Genomic DNA, 18,203 nt, shown 5'->3' with positions numbered 1-18,203 from the left:
GACACATACATTGTATTCCAGTGTCTATCTAGCACAAATGCAGGAAGAATGTGCAATTTAAATTTTGACAGATGCTGCCAAATTACTCTCTGAAGAGGCTGTGCCACTATATTCTCCTACCAACAATGCATGAGAATGAACAGGTTTCACTTCACTGCTCCGTGAAGCATAATGACAATTTCAAGAGAATCCTTAAATCACCCATCTACCTACCTGGCTGATAACTCAAGGGTTGCTTCTTGTACAAAGGCTTTCCTGACACCCTCCCACTTCCTTACTCTGTAACATCCCAGACACTACCATCAATCAGGACACCAGAAACAGGTTACTACACATATCTCATATCTGTTTACATGACTATCTCCCTCACATTAGACCCTAAGCTCTTCTAGGGAAGAGATCCTATTTGTCCATCTTTATGTTTCCAGTATCTTATCAGCACAATACCTGACACAGAAGTATTTTGTAAACATGGAATAAATGGACATGTACACCTTTTGACATTAACAAGGCTAAGATGGCCTCTCCGCTGACTCTCAGGTTCTCTCAAGCCTTGAGCCTCCACCACTTTGAGTTGTCTGCAGATCTGTGTGGGGAGTACACAGCATGGTTTCCACATTGAGAAAGTATCTCCCAATGTCTTGTAACTACTTTTCAAATGACTAGACACTGCTGTGAATATACTACAAATCTGTTTAAAAGCTTTACCCAAGCTTCTTGTCATTATTCTCAATAAATGGATATTGAAATATAGCTGGTATCTAAGAGACATCTGTGAAATATGACATCAAAAAATTGTTGAACAAATAATATTTTTAAAAGAAATAAGAGGAGAATATTTTCATGAGCTGGGAACAGGTAATGATTTCTAAAACAGCAACCAAAAACCTAAAGCAGCTAAACATAAAGGAAAACAAGGATCAGTCAGATTATATGAAGATTAAAAACTTCAATCCATCGAAGGAGTTGACTAAAAAAATCAAAGGCAAGCCATACAGTAGAAGATACTTCCAATATACATAGTCAATAAGTGACTCATCTCCAAAATAAAGAACTATAAAACATTAAGAAGAAGGCAGGTAACCCAATAGGAAAACAGGCAAAAGACTTAACAGGCCCTTCACAAAGGAGGATATGTAGATATGACAAATGTAAACATATATTCGGAAATGTGCTCGACTTCATTAACTGTCATGAAAATGGAGATCACTGACTACCCACCAGAGACAGAAGGTGATCGGACTTCTCATACACTACCGGTATGGTTGTCAACTAGTACAACTACCACTTTGAAAACTGGTTGGCGGTAAAGCTGTACTGAATGCATGCATACTCAATGACAAGCAATTTTTCTTGTGGGTATAAATATACCTAACAAAAATGTGTACAGATGTTCACCAAAGAATACGATCAGAATGTTTAGAGCAGTACTGTCTGTAATAACTCTAAATTGGAAACAGCTACCCAAATGTCTATCAACAGCAGAATGGATAATTACATTATGGGTATTCTTCACTGCCCCCTTACCCGCACAACTCAGACTCTGACACTGACACGCACAAACCAGCCATGAGAGTGGATCATTCACAGCTAGATGCAATGACATGGATGGTGTAAAAATGGAAAGCAAAATGAAAGAAGCCAGACACACAAGAGGAAACAGAGTGTTTTTAAAAATATAAAGTACAAAATACATGTAAAACAAAACCAGATAAACCCATCTGAAGAATTAGTATCAGGATGGTTACCCTTGGGTGTAGGAACGGCCATGTCCCAACCAGAGTGTCAAGCACCGGAGTATATTCAGTTTGTGAAAATTCACTGAGCCTTATACTTCTGATACGTGCACACTTCTGTATGTCTATTATTCTTCAATACAAAGTCAGTGTGCCAGGCACTGTGCTCACGCAGTTTTACTAAGCCAGTGAACAAGAAAGTCTATGTACCTCTCTCAATTTTTCTAATCTTTGTGAACATATAGGTTTTGTTTTTCACAGTTAAATTGAATATGTACATACTAGTTTTTATATAAGACTTTTCATTGTTGGTATAGTTTACTATCTTCCTTTTTTTTTTTTTGAGATGGAGTCTTGCTCTTGTTGCCCAGGCTGGAGTGCAATGGCGTGATCTCGGCTCACTGCAATCTCCACCTCCCGGGTTCAAGCGAGTCTCCTGCCGCAGCCTCACAAGTAGCTGGGATTACAGGCATGCACCACCACGCCCAGCTAATTTTGTATTTTTAGTAGAGATGGGGGTTTCACCATGTTGGCCAGGCTGGTCTCGAACTCCTGACCTCAGGTGATCCACCCATGTTGGCTTCCCAAAGTGCTGGGATTATAGGTGTGAGCCACCATGTCTGGCCTACTTTCCCGTTTTTAATACCACTAAAGTAAAGAACACAAAAAGATAGCAGTAATTTTAACATACTCATGACACCACACACTTAGATATTTTAGCTTGAGCTGTGAAAAATTCCCAACTGGCTTTATGTTGCCTTTCAAAAATCCATCTGGGTACCTGCTATTTACATTCAGGACAACAATAAACATGATTTTTGTTTTTTTAAGAGACAGGGTTTTGCTCTGTCACCTAAGCTGAAGTGTAGTGGTGCAATCAACGGCTTACTGCAGCCTCAAATTCCTGGGCTCAAGCCATCCTCCCACCTCAGCTTCCCGAGTGGCTGGGACTACAGGTGCATGCCACAATGCCCTAGTATTTTTATTTTTATATTTTTTTAGACATAGGGTTATACTATGTTGCCTAGGGTGGTCTTAAACTCCTGACCTCAAGTGATCCTCCTGCCTCAGCCTCTGGAGTAGCTGGGATTATAGGTGACAACCACCATGCCCAGGCACATCATGACGTTTTAACACTGAAATGAATGGGCTGGCCTAGAGGGTGCAATCAGTAGTTCACTGGCCATATCTGGCAGCAGATGGGCTCCTTAGGCCTGCAAAGTACTCTGAAAATACTTAAATGATTGGCCAAATCTAAACAATGGGACATGTAAAAAAAAAATGTGAAAACAACCTCAGTAACCACATTCCAGTGTGGCCCCAGCTGATGGAGCTGGGCCTGGCCTGAGCTGGGGTTCCCAAGGCTTCACCTGGGCCTGCTCTGCTCATGGGTCATCCTTGCCTGGCCTTGGTGGGCTCTGGAGTTCATGCCCCTCCTCGACACAATGGCAAAGGACCCTCCCTGCTTCAGTCCCCTTGGCTCTCAACCACATGGTGGATCTTAACGCTACATCCACCCTGCTCTGATGGCTTTCTGCTTTTCTCTACCTGGAAGTCTGACATGTTTATGTGACTCCCCACACCTCTACAGGGCCTGCTTCCTTGGACCTCAGCTCTGATAGCACCTCCTTAGGGAGACCTTCCCCAATTGCTTGCAGACATTCCTTCATTTCATCCTAAATTATTTTCTTTGTATCAGTTATTATGATCTGAAATGATCCTATTTATTTGGTGTTCACTGTCTGTTTCCCTCTGTAGAATGTGTGCTCCAGGAGAGCAGGGGCTGCGTCTATCTTCTTCACGGCTATTTCCCCTGAGCCTGGAACAGCTCCCAATAAATATTTTGATGAATTTGAATGAAATGAATAAACATAGATACAATCTGCAGAGGATCCCAAAGGCATGCAGCAGCCCCTCTCCCATCGAGTATCATCATATTAACACTTCTGGAAAGGGAAGGGAAAGAGAAGGGAAAACAGGTCTTACCTTTCACTTGCCTAGTATTATTTTTGAGGGTTTTCTTACCGTGCAAGTATACCTGCATTTCATTTCCCTTTATTCATTTTGTTCATTTTCAATGACCTTGGACGACTAACAGAAACATATTTAAATAGAGAAAGAAATGGGACAGCTTTCATGACCTCAGTACCCGGTGCATTATTTATTCAGTAGCAACATTCTTTCCAGAAGGGTGGCAGCTCTTCAGCAACTATAACATGATATGAAAACTGGCCATTACTCTTACCTTCTCCAACCTCATTTCACTGATCACAGTATCAGAGACTAGACTGCTCTAAGTAAGATAGGAATTCTAACCAGGAAGATCATTCTGTGTTAAGCTGCTTTTACAGAGGAAATGGATAAGGCACAGAGATACTCACTAATTTCTATAAAGAGTTCATTTATGTTTATCGCGTTTTTTGCGCTGGTCTCTACAAAAATTGCATGAATAGAGTCGGCGTAGTCCTTTGCATCTCTCTCCATGACTTCTCTGGAAGGCAACAACTACATATCAGAAATTCTACCCATGAAGATCTTAGTTGTACCCCCACCTACCCAGTAGTTAACCAGATTTATGATGACAAAGGACGGACTAAATGGCTGTTGGATGGGCCCTGAGACATGGTCTTCTCGATTACACCACATCCATGGGTACACAAACAAAGCGAAACAAAAGTCGGTACCACTAGTAATGTAGCTAATGGAATGATTAGGGATGGCAGGGTTTTCTTCCCCAGCCAAAATTTTCAAAAAGCCCTTGCTTTGGGAATGATGGAAGTGGCCCAGGGAAACTGCCAATAAATGTGCTTTCTGCATTCAAGTATTCTAAGTCACGGGAGCCTGGGGGCTGCTCTGATCTCAGATAATGTTGGATGCAATGCAACCAGTATTTCCGTAAATTGCACACCTGTCTGTATACATAATATAATTAGCTCTAAATGCCTGAAATCTTAATTTTAGTTTAAAACTTTAGGACTCCAACCACACAACCAAAAGGAATTTTTCAATGTCAGAGATAAAATAAAAGCAAGATTCTTAAACTGGATACTGCTTATTAAGAAAAGGAACACATAATAGGTATTGTAATCTCTCGTTCTAATAACTTACCTTACATCGATAAGATCACATTTATTTCCTGCAATGGCAACTACAATATTAGGTGGGCCATGCTGTCGAAGCTCTTTCACCCAATTCTTTAATGTTGAAAATGTCTCCTGTAACAGAAAAAAAGGAGAGCAACTGGAGATCTAAGCAACCAAAAGAGTTTTCAAAACAATCTAAAGAAAACTATATAGTCTTACTTCTTTTGTGATATCATAAACGATTATAGCTGCAGCCGACCCTCGATAGTACATTGGTGCTAAGGCACGAAACTGCAGAGGAGGGGGAAAAATAAGCAAAATTGGGAAAACTGGTTAAATATGTTTTATACTAGACTTATAAGCCCATTATCCCTGCACAAAAAGTAATCTTTCTCTTAAGCCAAAGAAAATGACATGCTGCTTTAAAGCAAATGAACCAGTAATTACCAAAGGCAAAAACTTTTAATGTAACACTGAAATGTCTCTCAGAAGATAGTTCAGAATACAGTTTTATAGGAATTAAATATGGCACTATAAACAATTGTTTCAGCTAAAAAGGCTTTTTAATTGAACTCAATGTTATAATTCCCAAATTCGTTTGTTCAATAGTCCTTTAAACTTTGGCTTCCCTAACTATCACGGAGATAAAAATAATGCTATAAATAGTTCTCCAGAGAAGTAGCTGCATTTGGGTGTCATAAAGAAAACCCTGTAATCTGAACACTGATTGTCCTTCAGAAATGAGTACACATTTACATTCACTACTTGGATGAGTTTGCAACTTGCTTTTTTGATATCTCCTTGCATGTGGCAATTCTCAAATGCTGGGTACAGATCTCATTTCATTTACATCAATTTAACCCTGAATACACAGCTTCTTCCCACTCATCACCCTGGCCTCCACAACCGGTGACACACAACAGGGAGGAAAGAGAAGGGAGAGGAATAACCATTTGAACAGCAACGGTGATTCAGTGAGCTATTTCTCTCAATGAGTGTGAGATGGAGACTGTGAAGCTCTTTGCCCAGTCAATCTCAGTTCTTGGGCACACGTCCTATGTGAGCATCTCACCCACTGGATATGATGTCAATGTTTAATGACAAGAATTTTGCCTATACTTAATTTTCGTCTTACACCCTGACTCTGAAGCCTGACCCCTACTTATGATCTGATGACACTGTATTTACATCCTGTTGTTAATGGTGGTTTACCCCTGAACACAGGCAGGGATTATCACAGGGGAGCATTTGGTGCACATACATAAACCACATACAGAACTATGGATTCTGGAACTGCTTATCCAATGAGTTTAACCTTTTGGCTTTTAAAATTTCGTATTAATTTGAGTTTTACGATAAATTTAAAATTTATCAAATTAAATTTTAATTTGATAAACTGACAAATGTATATATCTGTGTGAATATCATCCACTAAGATGTCAAACAGTTCTATCAACACAAAGTTCCTCAATATTCTTCTCACAATGTCCTTCTTCCACCTTGTTTTCATGTCTGTTTTACTGATATTATATAACCACATGGCTCTCTTTTGTTTATTATTTGAATACTACATCCTTTTGCATTCTTTATTTGTTTTTATATTTATAGTAGTCCTCTTATAACCAGCACACAGTTGGGTCCTGATTTTTGACAACCTTTGCCTTTTAAGTGGAAGGTTCAGCAGTTCAGCTCCTTTATATTTAATGTATTTACTAATATATTTGGATTTAGGTCTACCATTGAGACGGAGTTTTGCTCTTGTTGTCTAGGCTGGAGTGCAATGGTGTGATCTCGGCTCACCACAGCCTCCACCTCCCGGGTTCAAGCCATTCTCCTGCCTCAGCCTCCCTAGCAGTTGGGATTACAGGCATGCGCTACCACGCCCGGCTAATTTTGTATTTTTAGTAGAGATGGGGTTTCTCCATGTTGGTCAGTCTGGTCTTGAAATCCCGACTTCAGGTGATCCACCTGCCTCGGCCTCCCAAAGTGCTGGGATTACAGGCGTGAGCCACCACGCCCGGCCTGTATCTGTTCCATTTCTTTTAAAATTCCTGCTCCTCCGTTCTTTTCCTCTTTTGCATTGCTTGAATTTTTCTTAGTGTTCAATTTTAGTATATTAACTTCTCTACTGACTTTTGAACTGTACTTGCTTGTATTATTTTTTAAGTTGTTGCTTTTGTAACTATAATATATACTGCACATTTTTCTTTTTTTTTTTTGAGACAGAGTCTCGCTCTGTCACCCAGGCTGGAGTGCAGTGGTGTGATCTTGGCTCACTGCAACCTCTGCCTGACGGGTTCAAGCAATTCTTGTGCCTCAGTCTCCCAAGTAGCTGGGATTACAGTAAGTGCCACCATGCCCGGCTAACTTTTGTATTTTTAGTAGATATGGGGTTTTGCCACGTTGGACAGGCTGATCTTGAACTCCTGGCCTCAAATCTACCTGTCGTGGCCTTTCAAAGTGCTGAGATTACAGGTGTGAGCCACTGTGTCTGGACTACTGCACGTTTTTCTACAGTCTACTTAGTTTAAAATGCACCACTTCATGTAAAATATCAGAGACTTGCAAAAGTCTATTTCTTGTTATCCTACCATTCTTTGTACTACCACTGTCAAATAATCTAAATCTATATATGCTATAAACTATACAATCCAGTGTTATAATTTTTGAATTAGTTAACTTTTGAATAATTGAAGAAGAAAAAACATATGTTTCTATTTGCCATTTCTAGTGGCTATTATTTCTTCCTATGGATCTGAATTACCATGTGGTGTCTGTCATTTTCCTTTAGTGTGAAAAACCTTCTGGGACAGCTGCTGTTGATTTCTGTTTTTGTTTTTCTAAAAATGTTCTTACTTTGACTTTATATTTGAAAACTAATTTTGGCAAACTGATAGGTTTTTGCTTTCCACACTTTAAAGATCCTGTTCCTCTGGCTTCTGGTCTCCGGTGTTTATGTGTAAAGTTAGCCATCATTCATATTGTTGTTCTCCTGTTTACGTGTCTTTTACTTCTGGGTGCATTCAAGATTTTCTCTTTACCTTTGGTTTTCAGCAGTTTGACTACGACTTACCTAGATATGGTGTTCTTTGAACTTACAGATTTGTTGAACTTCTTGGATTTGTGAGTTATGTTTCACTAAATTCGGGAAATTTTCAGCCATTATTTCTTGAAATCTTTTTTTCTGTTTCCATCTCTCTCTTTGCTCCTCCTGGCTCTCCAATTACACATATGTTAGACTGTTTGAATTTGTCCCTATGATACTGAGACTCTGTCCATATTTTTCTACTGTTTTTCTATTCTTCTGATTAATTTGTTCTATCACCCTCCAGTGAGTTTTTCATCTTAGATATTGCAGCTTTCAGTTTTAGCATTGTCATGTGATTCTTTATTAGTTTCCATTCTATGTGAGATTCCCCATTTGCAGTTAAGTCATTAACACTCCTTTTTTTTTTTTTTCCCTTAAGAGATGGGCTTTTGCCATGTTGTCCATGCTGGTTTGGAACTCCTCGACTCAAGCAATATGCCTGTCTCAGCCTTCCAAAGTGCTGGGATTACAGGCATGAGCCACTGTGCCTGGCCTACTTTTCTTTAAATCTCTGAACATATGTAAAATATGTGCTTTAAATTCTGTGTCTGCAAATTCCAAGAAAAGGGTCACTTTAGGGTTTGCTTCTACTCACTGGGTCACACCTTCCTGTTTCTTCATATGTGTAGTAGCGCTGACTGTCCACTGGACAGTGTGGATGATGCACTGTAGACGCTTGGTTTTTTTCTTCTCTGAAGAGTATTAAGTTACTGGTGACTCATCCTGAGATTGGTTGGTCTACTTGGGTTTTTGGATTTGCCCTTAGTCCTAGGACACAGTTTCTACTCCCAAGGCATGGCCCTTCTGAAGTTTCATCGGAATGCTCAAGGTGTTTAGTGATCCCCTGTAACACAGCAGGATTGGATTCAAACTTTGAAGTCTAGCCCTGCTGTAATGAGGAGCAGCTGAAATCTCTGCTGTCTTGTCACCCTTGCCAGCTACTGGTTTCTGTTGCATTTTATAACGTCTCTCTTGTGAATTCACAATTTGGGGGTCAAAAAAACTTCAGGGAATTTATAAACAGATTTTAGGGGGTCCCTCCTTGTTGAATCCCTTTTCTGCGATTTGCCTCCTCTTTTTCTGGCTGTTCTAGCAGTCCTAAACTCTGCACTCAACACAAGCTTTCTGCTTAAGTACTAGCTACCCTGTGCCACTCGAACTGGGAAATACCCACTGGGGAAAAGCTGTAAAAATGTGGATCTTACACAAGAAAGCTTCCCTTTGCAGTCCCTGACTGCATTTGGTTGCTCTGCAGTGCCTTCAAACAGTTGTTTTTTTAAAGCTTTGTCCGGAGTTTACATATAATTTTTAGCTGTGGGAGGGCAAGCCACTCTGCTATTACTGACATGGAAACTTTCATGTCCTTTTGATGCAAAGAAAGAAGGTGGAGGCATGTAAGAGACTCAAAAGATGTCAGCACATCTCTGCTCCAAACCTGGCTCTAGATCAGGTGATGGCAAACTTTTTCTGGTAAAGACCAGGTAGCGAATATTTTGGCTTTATGGGTCACATAATCTCTGCTGCAACTACTCAACTCTACTATTGTAGAGTGAAGGTAGCCACAGACCAAGCTTGTCTAACCTGCGGCCTGTTATGTGGCCCAGGACAGCTTTGAATGTGGCCCAACACAAATCCATAAACTTTCTTAAAACATTGAGCTGTTTTTGCGATTTTTTTTAAAGCTCATCAGCTATCGTTGGTGTATTTTATATGCGGCCTGAGACAATTCGTCTTCCAATGTGGCCCAGGGAAGCCAAAAGACTGGACGTCCCTGCCATAGATAATAAACAAACGAGCATGGCTATGTTCCATGAAAGCTTTATTTACAAAAACTGGTGGCAGGTTGGATGTGGCCCAAAAATATATGTGTAAATTCTGTCTGCAAATTCTAATAATGGGATCACTTTCGGGTTTGCTTCTACTCATGGAGTCAGGTCTTCTTGTCTCTTCATGTGGATGGTAACTGTGCACTGGCCAGTGTGGATGATGCACTGCAGACTCTGGTTTCTGGGACTGTCTGCCCCAATTCTCGATGATACTAAGCCACTACACTTGTTCTTGATTTTAAACAGGAGAACAATTCCTTACATGACTACTGTGACAATAAATAAGTCTGAGGCTTCCTAGTGTTCTGATCTCTGTAAAAACAGTCATTGGGAGAAACCATATTAAGATGCAGGAATGTAAATTTTTAAAGACTGGATGCAATGTCTATTAGACTCTGGTTAGGAAGCTTTTTTTTTTTGAGATGGAGTCTCACTCCATGGCCCAGGCTGGAGTGCAGTGGTGCGATCTCGGCTCACTGCAACCTCCACCTCCCGGGATCAAGTGATTCTCCTGCCTCAGCCTTCCGAGTAGCTGGGACCACAGGTGTGCGCCACCATGCCTGGCTAATTTTTGTATTTTTAGTAGAGATGGGGTTTCACCATGTTGGCCAGGCTGATCTAGAACTCCTGACCTCAGGTGATCCGCCTGCCTTGGCCTCCCAAAGTGCTGGGATTACAGGCGTGAGCCACTATGCCTGGCCAAGAAGCTTTCTTTTATACAATCACACACAGATGGCAAGTATTTGACATGTTCTTACTACAGGTATGGTGTATTTATGAGGTTTTTTAATGTATGTGTTGTGTCTGTCTCAATGCTACTGCAGGAGTCTTTGTTACTGAAGGAGATAATTGGTGGAAAAAGGGTGATTTTAAATGCATTCATTCAAGATAGCAAATAATAGGGACAAAATGGTCTCACAAAGAATCTATCTTGAGAAGATAAACTTAAAATTGTAAAATCAAGTTTAATTTTATCTGGTATTTGAAAAACCTTAGGTTTATTATTGCAGCCAGGAGCGAATTTTCTGGATGAACACTGAGTCGAACTTGATTGATAACTTGGCTATGAATTTTCTGATAAAACTACATGCTAGCACAATACGATATCCTTCATTTCATGTTTGACTTTCATAGTCTTATCATAAAAATGACAAATTTTTACAAAAATATTTGAGGGCTTCATCAATTTTCCCTAGGCCCCTCTTAACCCTTTGATACACAAACCATTATCTTCTGAAGCACTTATATCATCATCCTGAGCAGTATTTTTCCTCTTCATTTAAGTTAACAAGATCCCTACTGTCAAGGGCTTCACAGGACATTTGAGAAATTCTCCAAAATCACTTTCATTGACTTAATGAAATCACTTTGCAATCAAACGTAGCTGGACCATCAGAAAGACAATCCATCTGTCAAAACTATGTGCAGTACAAGATGTCAAATGCGGAGGTTGGGGAGGATGTCTGAATGGTCAATTCATCAAAAGGGTTTTCATTTCACGACAATTTTGGTTCCATAATAAATCTCATAACTACAAAGAGTAATAAACATACAACACCAGAAATTTATAATTTGAGTCATGCACTACTCACATGGTAAAAGTAGGTAGAGGAGCTGTCCTTATCTGTGCCTAAGTAGGGCTGGCAATCAGTAGACATAAACCTATGGGCATCAATACCATGTGCCAAGGGGCTGAGAGCAGAGATATGAAGGCAGTCCTTGCCCTCAAGGAGCTTACAGTCTAATGAAAGGCAGACAGGTAAGGAAACAGGTGACAATCCCATGGATGAGAGCAATCAAAGACTTCAGGATACAAAGGAATACTCCAAAGAGTTTATTTGCTGATTCATCCAACCAACCAATATCTGAACATCAGCTCTAGGTCAGGCACCATGCTAGGCCCTGGGAGTACAGCAGTGAACAAGACACTGTGGTCCCAGCTCTTGGAGTTACAGTCTGATGGGAGATTCTGTCAATGAAGGTAGGTAGACAGGTATCTAAGGACAATTTTTAATGTATGTTCTGAGGAAAATGAGTAAGGGCAGTAATGAAGAACAAAGTTGGGGCCCTGCTTAGATGCAGGGGGTTTAGAGAAAACTCTGAGTGCATCACATTTAACCTGACACTAAAAGACGGGAAAGGAGCCAGCTGGGCTCCAGTGGAGGGAACAGAGAGTTTTGGTGAGAAGGAACAGTGTATCCAGAGGCATGAGGCCAAGGAGTGCTGGAGGCCCTGAGAAGAGAGGAGCCCCGGGGGAGGCCTGGGCAAGTCATGTGGGGCTTGGGAGGTCTCTGTTCAGAGTGTGGCTGTTATGAGAGATGCAGCGGGAAGTCACTGAAGGATATTAAGCAGGCCAATAACACAGGCTGATTTTTGTTTCCAGAAGATTCCTCTGGGTCCTATGAGGACATGTCATGGACAGAGGGAAAGCAGGGGACCCAAGAAAAGGCTAAAGGAGTACTCAGTGAATGGCCAAAGGTGGCTGAGAGCAGGATGTTGGGAGCGGAGATGGAGAAGTGAACCTATTTGCAATACATGTAGAGAATGAAGCTGTCAGGACACCTGGGTGGAGAAGGTGTCCAGCACTGAGGCCGAGGGAGGAACCCAGGGAGGCCTCCAGATATGGGTCTAGAGCAACACAGCAGTGTGGCGATGTGGTTACTTGTCCGAGAGCAGGGATGGCAGGAAAGCCCCCTTTAGGTGACATCGGAGGTTGGTTCTGAAGGCTGAATAGAGTTGTGGAAGGGCATGAGGGCGTGAAACTATGGCATGCTGGAGAACAGCACGCAGTTTGTACTAGAGGACAGACTGGTGGGAGGAGGTGAAAATAGAGCCTGGCTGTGGATGGCACATTCTGGACCTTCAATGCACTGCCCAGGATAAACGGGCAGTCCCTGACCCAGACAGGCTTACAAGACGTGTCTTGTGTGATCCTCCCAGCATTTCAAACAATTTGTGGGTAGCTGTCAGGTGTGTGGCTTTCCTCAGCACTGCGCTTTGGCAACCCTGGACATGTGCTCACGCCCAGCAACAACTGGCTGGAGTGCGTGCTCATCAGGTGGTGCTCCTCTCCTGTCTTCTCCATGCAGGGCATCCTGGTCAGCACGCCTGGCCTGTGGCTTGGCCCCATGAGCATCTCCTGTGCAGCTCTGGGCTGTGTGATGGTGCATCAGGCAGGCTGAAGGCAGGTTTGCATCTCAGAGCAACTACTCCTGTTGCAGAACCAATGAGAAGTGGACAAGCAAGAGGCAGGAAAACCAGCTAAGTACAAAACTTCACAGACTTCTGCTACCATGGTGGCAGAAAGGGAGAGAGGCAAACACCTTTGTGTTATTTTTTTTTGTGTTCCAGAAAAAAAGAGATGTTATACGCCACTGCATATACCAGGACAGGCTCTGATTCAAAGCATAATGGAATCTATATTACAGCATGATTCTTTATGATGAGGGCTTTGCTGTATCATCAAATATATGTGAGGGGTAACTGAAACTTGGGATTTAGTGGAGGGTACATATATTACTAATAGGAAGGGCCACACGGATTCGTGGCTAACAGGACAGAACCCAGGGCTGTGTCTACAGATATATTCAGGATTATGGTAAGCGACACACTTCTGAAGGACAGAAGAGGGATGGTTAGCAAAGGTCCAGCTGTCCTAAATGCTCCATTCTAGATGTACAACATGAGCAAAGGAGAAGGAATGGGGAGTGGAAGACGGTAAGCAGAATATCTTAGATGAGTAATGGGACAGAGGCACAACATCCAGTGTTAAAAACAGAAGAAACCAAACAGAGCAAACTTAAGACATTAAACCTGTACAAATGCATGGAGTCTATGTCTAGGACAACAGTAATGGCTTGTTTTGTTTTCCTCCATTTGTCTGTGATGATTCTTGTCAGATTTCATACTATACACACTATCTATGGTGTCTTAGATAAGACTGTGATGACAGACTATTTTTCCTGATTACTTCTGGTACACTTTTAAGAGCTTAAGATAGCACCGTGCATCTATCAGATGTGCTGTTTGGATCGTACTGTTTGAAAACAAAATTAAACGGCAGCTGAATGATGGGGTGGCTGCCAGAGACACCTTGGAAGGGAAATTGGACTTAGTACCCAGAGGAAAGGGGAGGCAGCAGATGTGTCTTAGTACCCAGAGCAAAGGGGAGGAGGCAGATGTGTCTCAGTACCCAGAGGAAAGGGGAGGAGGCAGATGTGTCTGTCCCCATCCCTGCCTTCCCGGCCCTTTCTGATTTGGGTGGGCTTCCCCAAATTCCATTAGACCCCATGCTGCCATGTTCAGGCCCCGCTTCTGGTTCAGGCTCTTCCTTAAGTAGATAACCATTGTGGCCAATTTTGTCATCAGGTATTTATTAAGTATCTATTGCAAGGCACTGTGTTAGCTTATCCTTTTCACTTACATCTCACACTTCATATGCTGTAAAGTTCCCTCTTTAGCTTTTAAAAGGCAGCGATAAATGAGTTGTGCTTAACTCACCCTTTCTACCACTAATTGCTTTATATATCTTTACTAGAGGAGAGAGCCCCAAATTATACACAGTGCTCTGAGTGGGATTTTATCAGGCCTGTTGGTCAGCATTTACTTTAAGACACTGCAAGGTATAAAAATGCCCTCAGTGCCCATTACCACTTTCTCCATTGGTGGACTCTGTGGCTCTAATTGAAAAGGCAAAGGCAAAGGCTGGCCTACGCAAATGGAAATAAATGTGTCTCCGGCGCACAGAAGAGAAGTGAGTAACGTGAGACGACAGGGGTACTGACAGTTTAGTTGGAACTTTCATTTGGGCCTCAGAAAAACAGAGTAAATTAAAGAGTGACTTACTCGTTCTTGTCCAGCTGTATCCCAGATTAGGAATTTATGTAGCTCATTTTGGTACTGGACAGTCTTGGTCATAAAAGATGCCCTATAAAGAGAGACCTAAATGATCAGAATACAATTATGTAAAGCACGTTTCCAGCCCCAGTCGGAAACATCACTTAGACTCAACCAACGCTCAGTCTCCCAGCACCACGCTGTAGTATCCTAATTGTGTTCCTCTCTGGAGTATTTATGGGATGCTCAGATGCTGAGTGCATATCCTCCGTCAAAATAAAGCATTAGGCACATCTGCCCGACACCAAGAAGGAAGGGTTCTAAGCTCCTTATCAAAAGAATCAAGAGATAGTTTGGCAATACAGACATTAGCCTCCCTTGTAAAACACAAAACCTGTTATTTAAAGAGATGTTATCATGGGAAAATATTCCTAAAAAACGATGTCCAGGAATGTATACACTAGTTAAAAAAAAACTTTTTAGGATCTGGCTTTGTCCTCCCCCAATTCCCAAACCACATGCCCATGTAAATAGGTGAGTGAGAGCTAGTGTTAACATGCGAATTAATAACATCAAGGTGTTGAACAAGGAGCAGGAAGATGGCTGGAGAAGTAACAGCTGCACCAAGGGGACCCGATTCATCATCAGTGCCCCTGATGACCACCTGCATTTCATCGACAAAACGGGTTTCTCAGCTGAAGTTCAACATCACACCTTGGGGCCTCATCCAGCCCCGGATGGGAGAAGGAATCATGGTTTGCAGGTCACACCGCTCACTTTCAGGGAGCTACTCTGCCCAGGGCACTCTGATGGCAGGGTTCCTATTATTCTGGGGGTTCTACATTTGGAGAATCTTGAGTGAGACCTCAAAATCTGTGTATCCTCTGAAGAGCCATGGTGGCCCAGAAGACACGCCTGGACACTTGGGGGACTCCAGGACACAGGTTCAGGATTCTTGCCCTGGGATTGGGCCCAGCTCCAATACTACCTTCCATTCCCCCCTCACCCAGAGGGCAGCCTCCCAGGAAGTCCTTTGTCTCCCAGTCTTCTCAAAGCATCCCAGTCTGGCCAGTAGAGCCCAAAGATGGGTGTGTCTTCTTTTCTAATGAAAAATAAGACTTCTGGAACCAAGTACGAAGTTATACTTTTTTTTTTTTTTTTTTTTTTTTTTTGCCAAATTGTACTCTTGTTTTTTGGCCAAGTTGTACCCAAATCACTCCAATCAGGACATTGAACTCAATGGCTGGCATTTTCAGATATGCTGAGGCCTTGAAATATTTTTCTTGAGATTCAAGTAATAATCTTCAAGAAAAGTGCAAGTTGAATAGACAGGATGACTTTCTGATGAATCATGAGCTTAGACAAGTATCAGAATCCTTAGTTTTAAAACTTCAACTCTGATACAATGAATTCCTGGCAATATTTATATAAATTTATGGCATGGCAAGTAGCCTCCAAAACAGTGACTGTGACTAGGAAGTGAAGGTAAATTAGGAGGCAAGATCATATTTACTGATAGGTACTACTTATTGGATATTTATTTACTGAAAATTTACCCCTTGGTATCCTTAGTAAAGTGCTTTGTACACAGAAGGTACTCATAAATGGTTATTGTATCAAGAACTTTTGGCGACTCACTATGATTAAATCAGGATGTACAACATGGTTTCTCACTTAGGAAATATCTAAGCATTCAAAAAGCATTGTTTATTGTGAAGATTAAATGAGATGATGTATGTGGAAGTGCTCTGTAAATTGTAAAGCACTGTATCTATACAAGGTATTATTATTATTATTTAAAGGCAGCTCCAGGAAATGTTTTAGTTTAGACTTTGCAATTAGTCCTAAAAGCTTGCAATTCAACTCTCCATCAATTATGGTTGTGGTGTTACATTTATGAGTGACAACAGGCATCCAACAGGAGCCTACCAACAAAGCCAACACATCCAACACTTCCATTTTGGCTGCTCAAAGGAAGAAGAAATATATTTCAAGTAGACAAAAAGCTGAGAAAGGTATACATAATTATTATGACAGGATCGGGACTCAATGAAGTTTAACCTACCTGCCAAGCATTTACCTTTAATTAAAACATTACTTATTACTGGCTTATTATTGAGTCAGATAAAAGACAAAATGGCAGCTATGATGTAATGAAAGTGCCCTGAAGGATTAAATCTAACTCCCTGTCTGACCCTGGACCACCCTTCTACTCTCCCCTTTCATCACTTTCACCATGCCTCCTTCCTGTCTACCCTGAAGTTTTCTTGTACCTCAAGCTCCCTTCTTGGGTCTAAGTCTCTGCTGCTGGCTTCCAGTCCATTGATCACCAGCATCACTTGCCCACACCACCAGTTCTCTAGCCTCCTTGCCTGTCTTGTCTCAACCACCCAGAAAAGCCCCAACAGCCTCTCCACCTGCTTCCTCTACCCAATGGTTGGGTGGTGGCTTCGCTGGAGGAAAAATTACAAAACTATGTGGACGGCCATGAAGATTCTACGCTTTGTCTGCTGGGCATGCGTCTTAGGCCTTCTTCCATTCCACAGCAATTATCCCACATTCTCTCTCCTCCTTTCCAGTTCTCTACCACTTCCAGCTACCTGTCTCTTCAGGACAACAGCTTGTTTCAGCCTTCTCAGAGAAAACAGGTTATAAGCCCCAAGACTTTCAACCAGCTCCCCAGTCAACACTTTCAACTAGAGAACAGACGAATTTCCACTCATACTTGCTGTGACTTCCATTTTTCTGACTTTTGCTGAGTCAGAGATGTCTTTTCTTTGGATCATGTGTCAATGCTGCCCTGGTTCATGACCCCAGCACATCCTGCCTTGGCCACTGCAGTCATCAAACTGGTCTCCTCAAGTCTCAAATCTTTTCAATTGTCCCTGTGTCCACCTTCCCATGGACCACTGACTGCTCCTCTTCCTTGGATGCTTTCCCACTGGCTCTCCCCTGGCCAGATGCTCCCCATCGTTTGGGTCTCAGCTTAAATGTTAACGACCATAGACACCTGTGCCATCTACCCCACCAGGCAGCCTCCCACCCAACTCACCACTGCACTCTGTCTTTAGAGCAGCTTTCACAACATCTGAGTAGTTCATTTATGTTTTTTTCTTTTTAAAGTTTGCCTGTTCAATGTCTGACTTACCCATGAGAATTTTAAGTTCTTTGAGTGTAGGGGCCTCGCTGTAACTCTTCCTCTGTAATAGGGGTATCTTCCTCATCTCTCCATCTCCTTGCTATCCTAGAACTCCAACAAAACATTTATCATGTAGCCTACAAGCTAAGTGGCTGTCTATTATGCCAACAGATCTAGGGTGTCTTGGCCAAGCACTTCCTGAAGCATGAAGTGAGAAGTACTATTGAAATGCAGGTAAAACGTTGAGATTAGAGCAGACCTGGGCTCTGCAACCTAAGCAAGGTGTGTGGCCTTTAGGGTATGTGGGAAGTGGTTCAACTAGCGCAAGGCTGAGTACGCCCAAGCAGTGTCCTTCCTGCCTTCTGCCAAGCCACCAGCTCCAACTCCTTCTAGCCCACAGGCAACCAGCAAAATCCAGGAGTTACAGCAAAGTCATTGTGTCCCTCTCTCACTCAAAGCTCTGGAATTCTGCTAAGAAAGAAGTCATATCGCTTT

At 42.0% G+C, this 18,203-nt stretch overlaps 1 protein-coding gene across 2 annotated transcripts in view; it reads right to left on the bottom strand.

Annotated features, from left to right (window-relative positions):
- The window catches only part of RAB22A (RAB22A, member RAS oncogene family), a 59,184-nt gene that overhangs the window by 9,117 nt on the left and 31,864 nt on the right, over positions 1-18,203 (bottom strand). Inside the window, exons 3-6 of one of the 2 annotated variants that reach the window (XM_003806174.6) lie at positions 14,579-14,660; positions 5,039-5,110; positions 4,845-4,951; positions 4,118-4,227 (exon numbers count right to left, since the gene is read on the bottom strand). In XM_003806174.6, the coding sequence (XP_003806222.1) occupies positions 4,118-4,227; positions 4,845-4,951; positions 5,039-5,110; positions 14,579-14,660 (371 nt within the window). The remainder of the gene's footprint in view (positions 1-4,117; positions 4,228-4,844; positions 4,952-5,038; positions 5,111-14,578; positions 14,661-18,203) is intronic. The other variant, XM_008950836.4, reaches the window with a different exon arrangement.

The sequence above is a fragment of the Pan paniscus genome, chromosome 21, assembly GCF_029289425.2.
Source record: "Pan paniscus chromosome 21, NHGRI_mPanPan1-v2.0_pri, whole genome shotgun sequence".
Classification (NCBI taxonomy): domain Eukaryota; kingdom Metazoa; phylum Chordata; class Mammalia; order Primates; family Hominidae; genus Pan; species Pan paniscus.
This window is presented reverse-complemented; position numbering and strand designations above follow the sequence as displayed.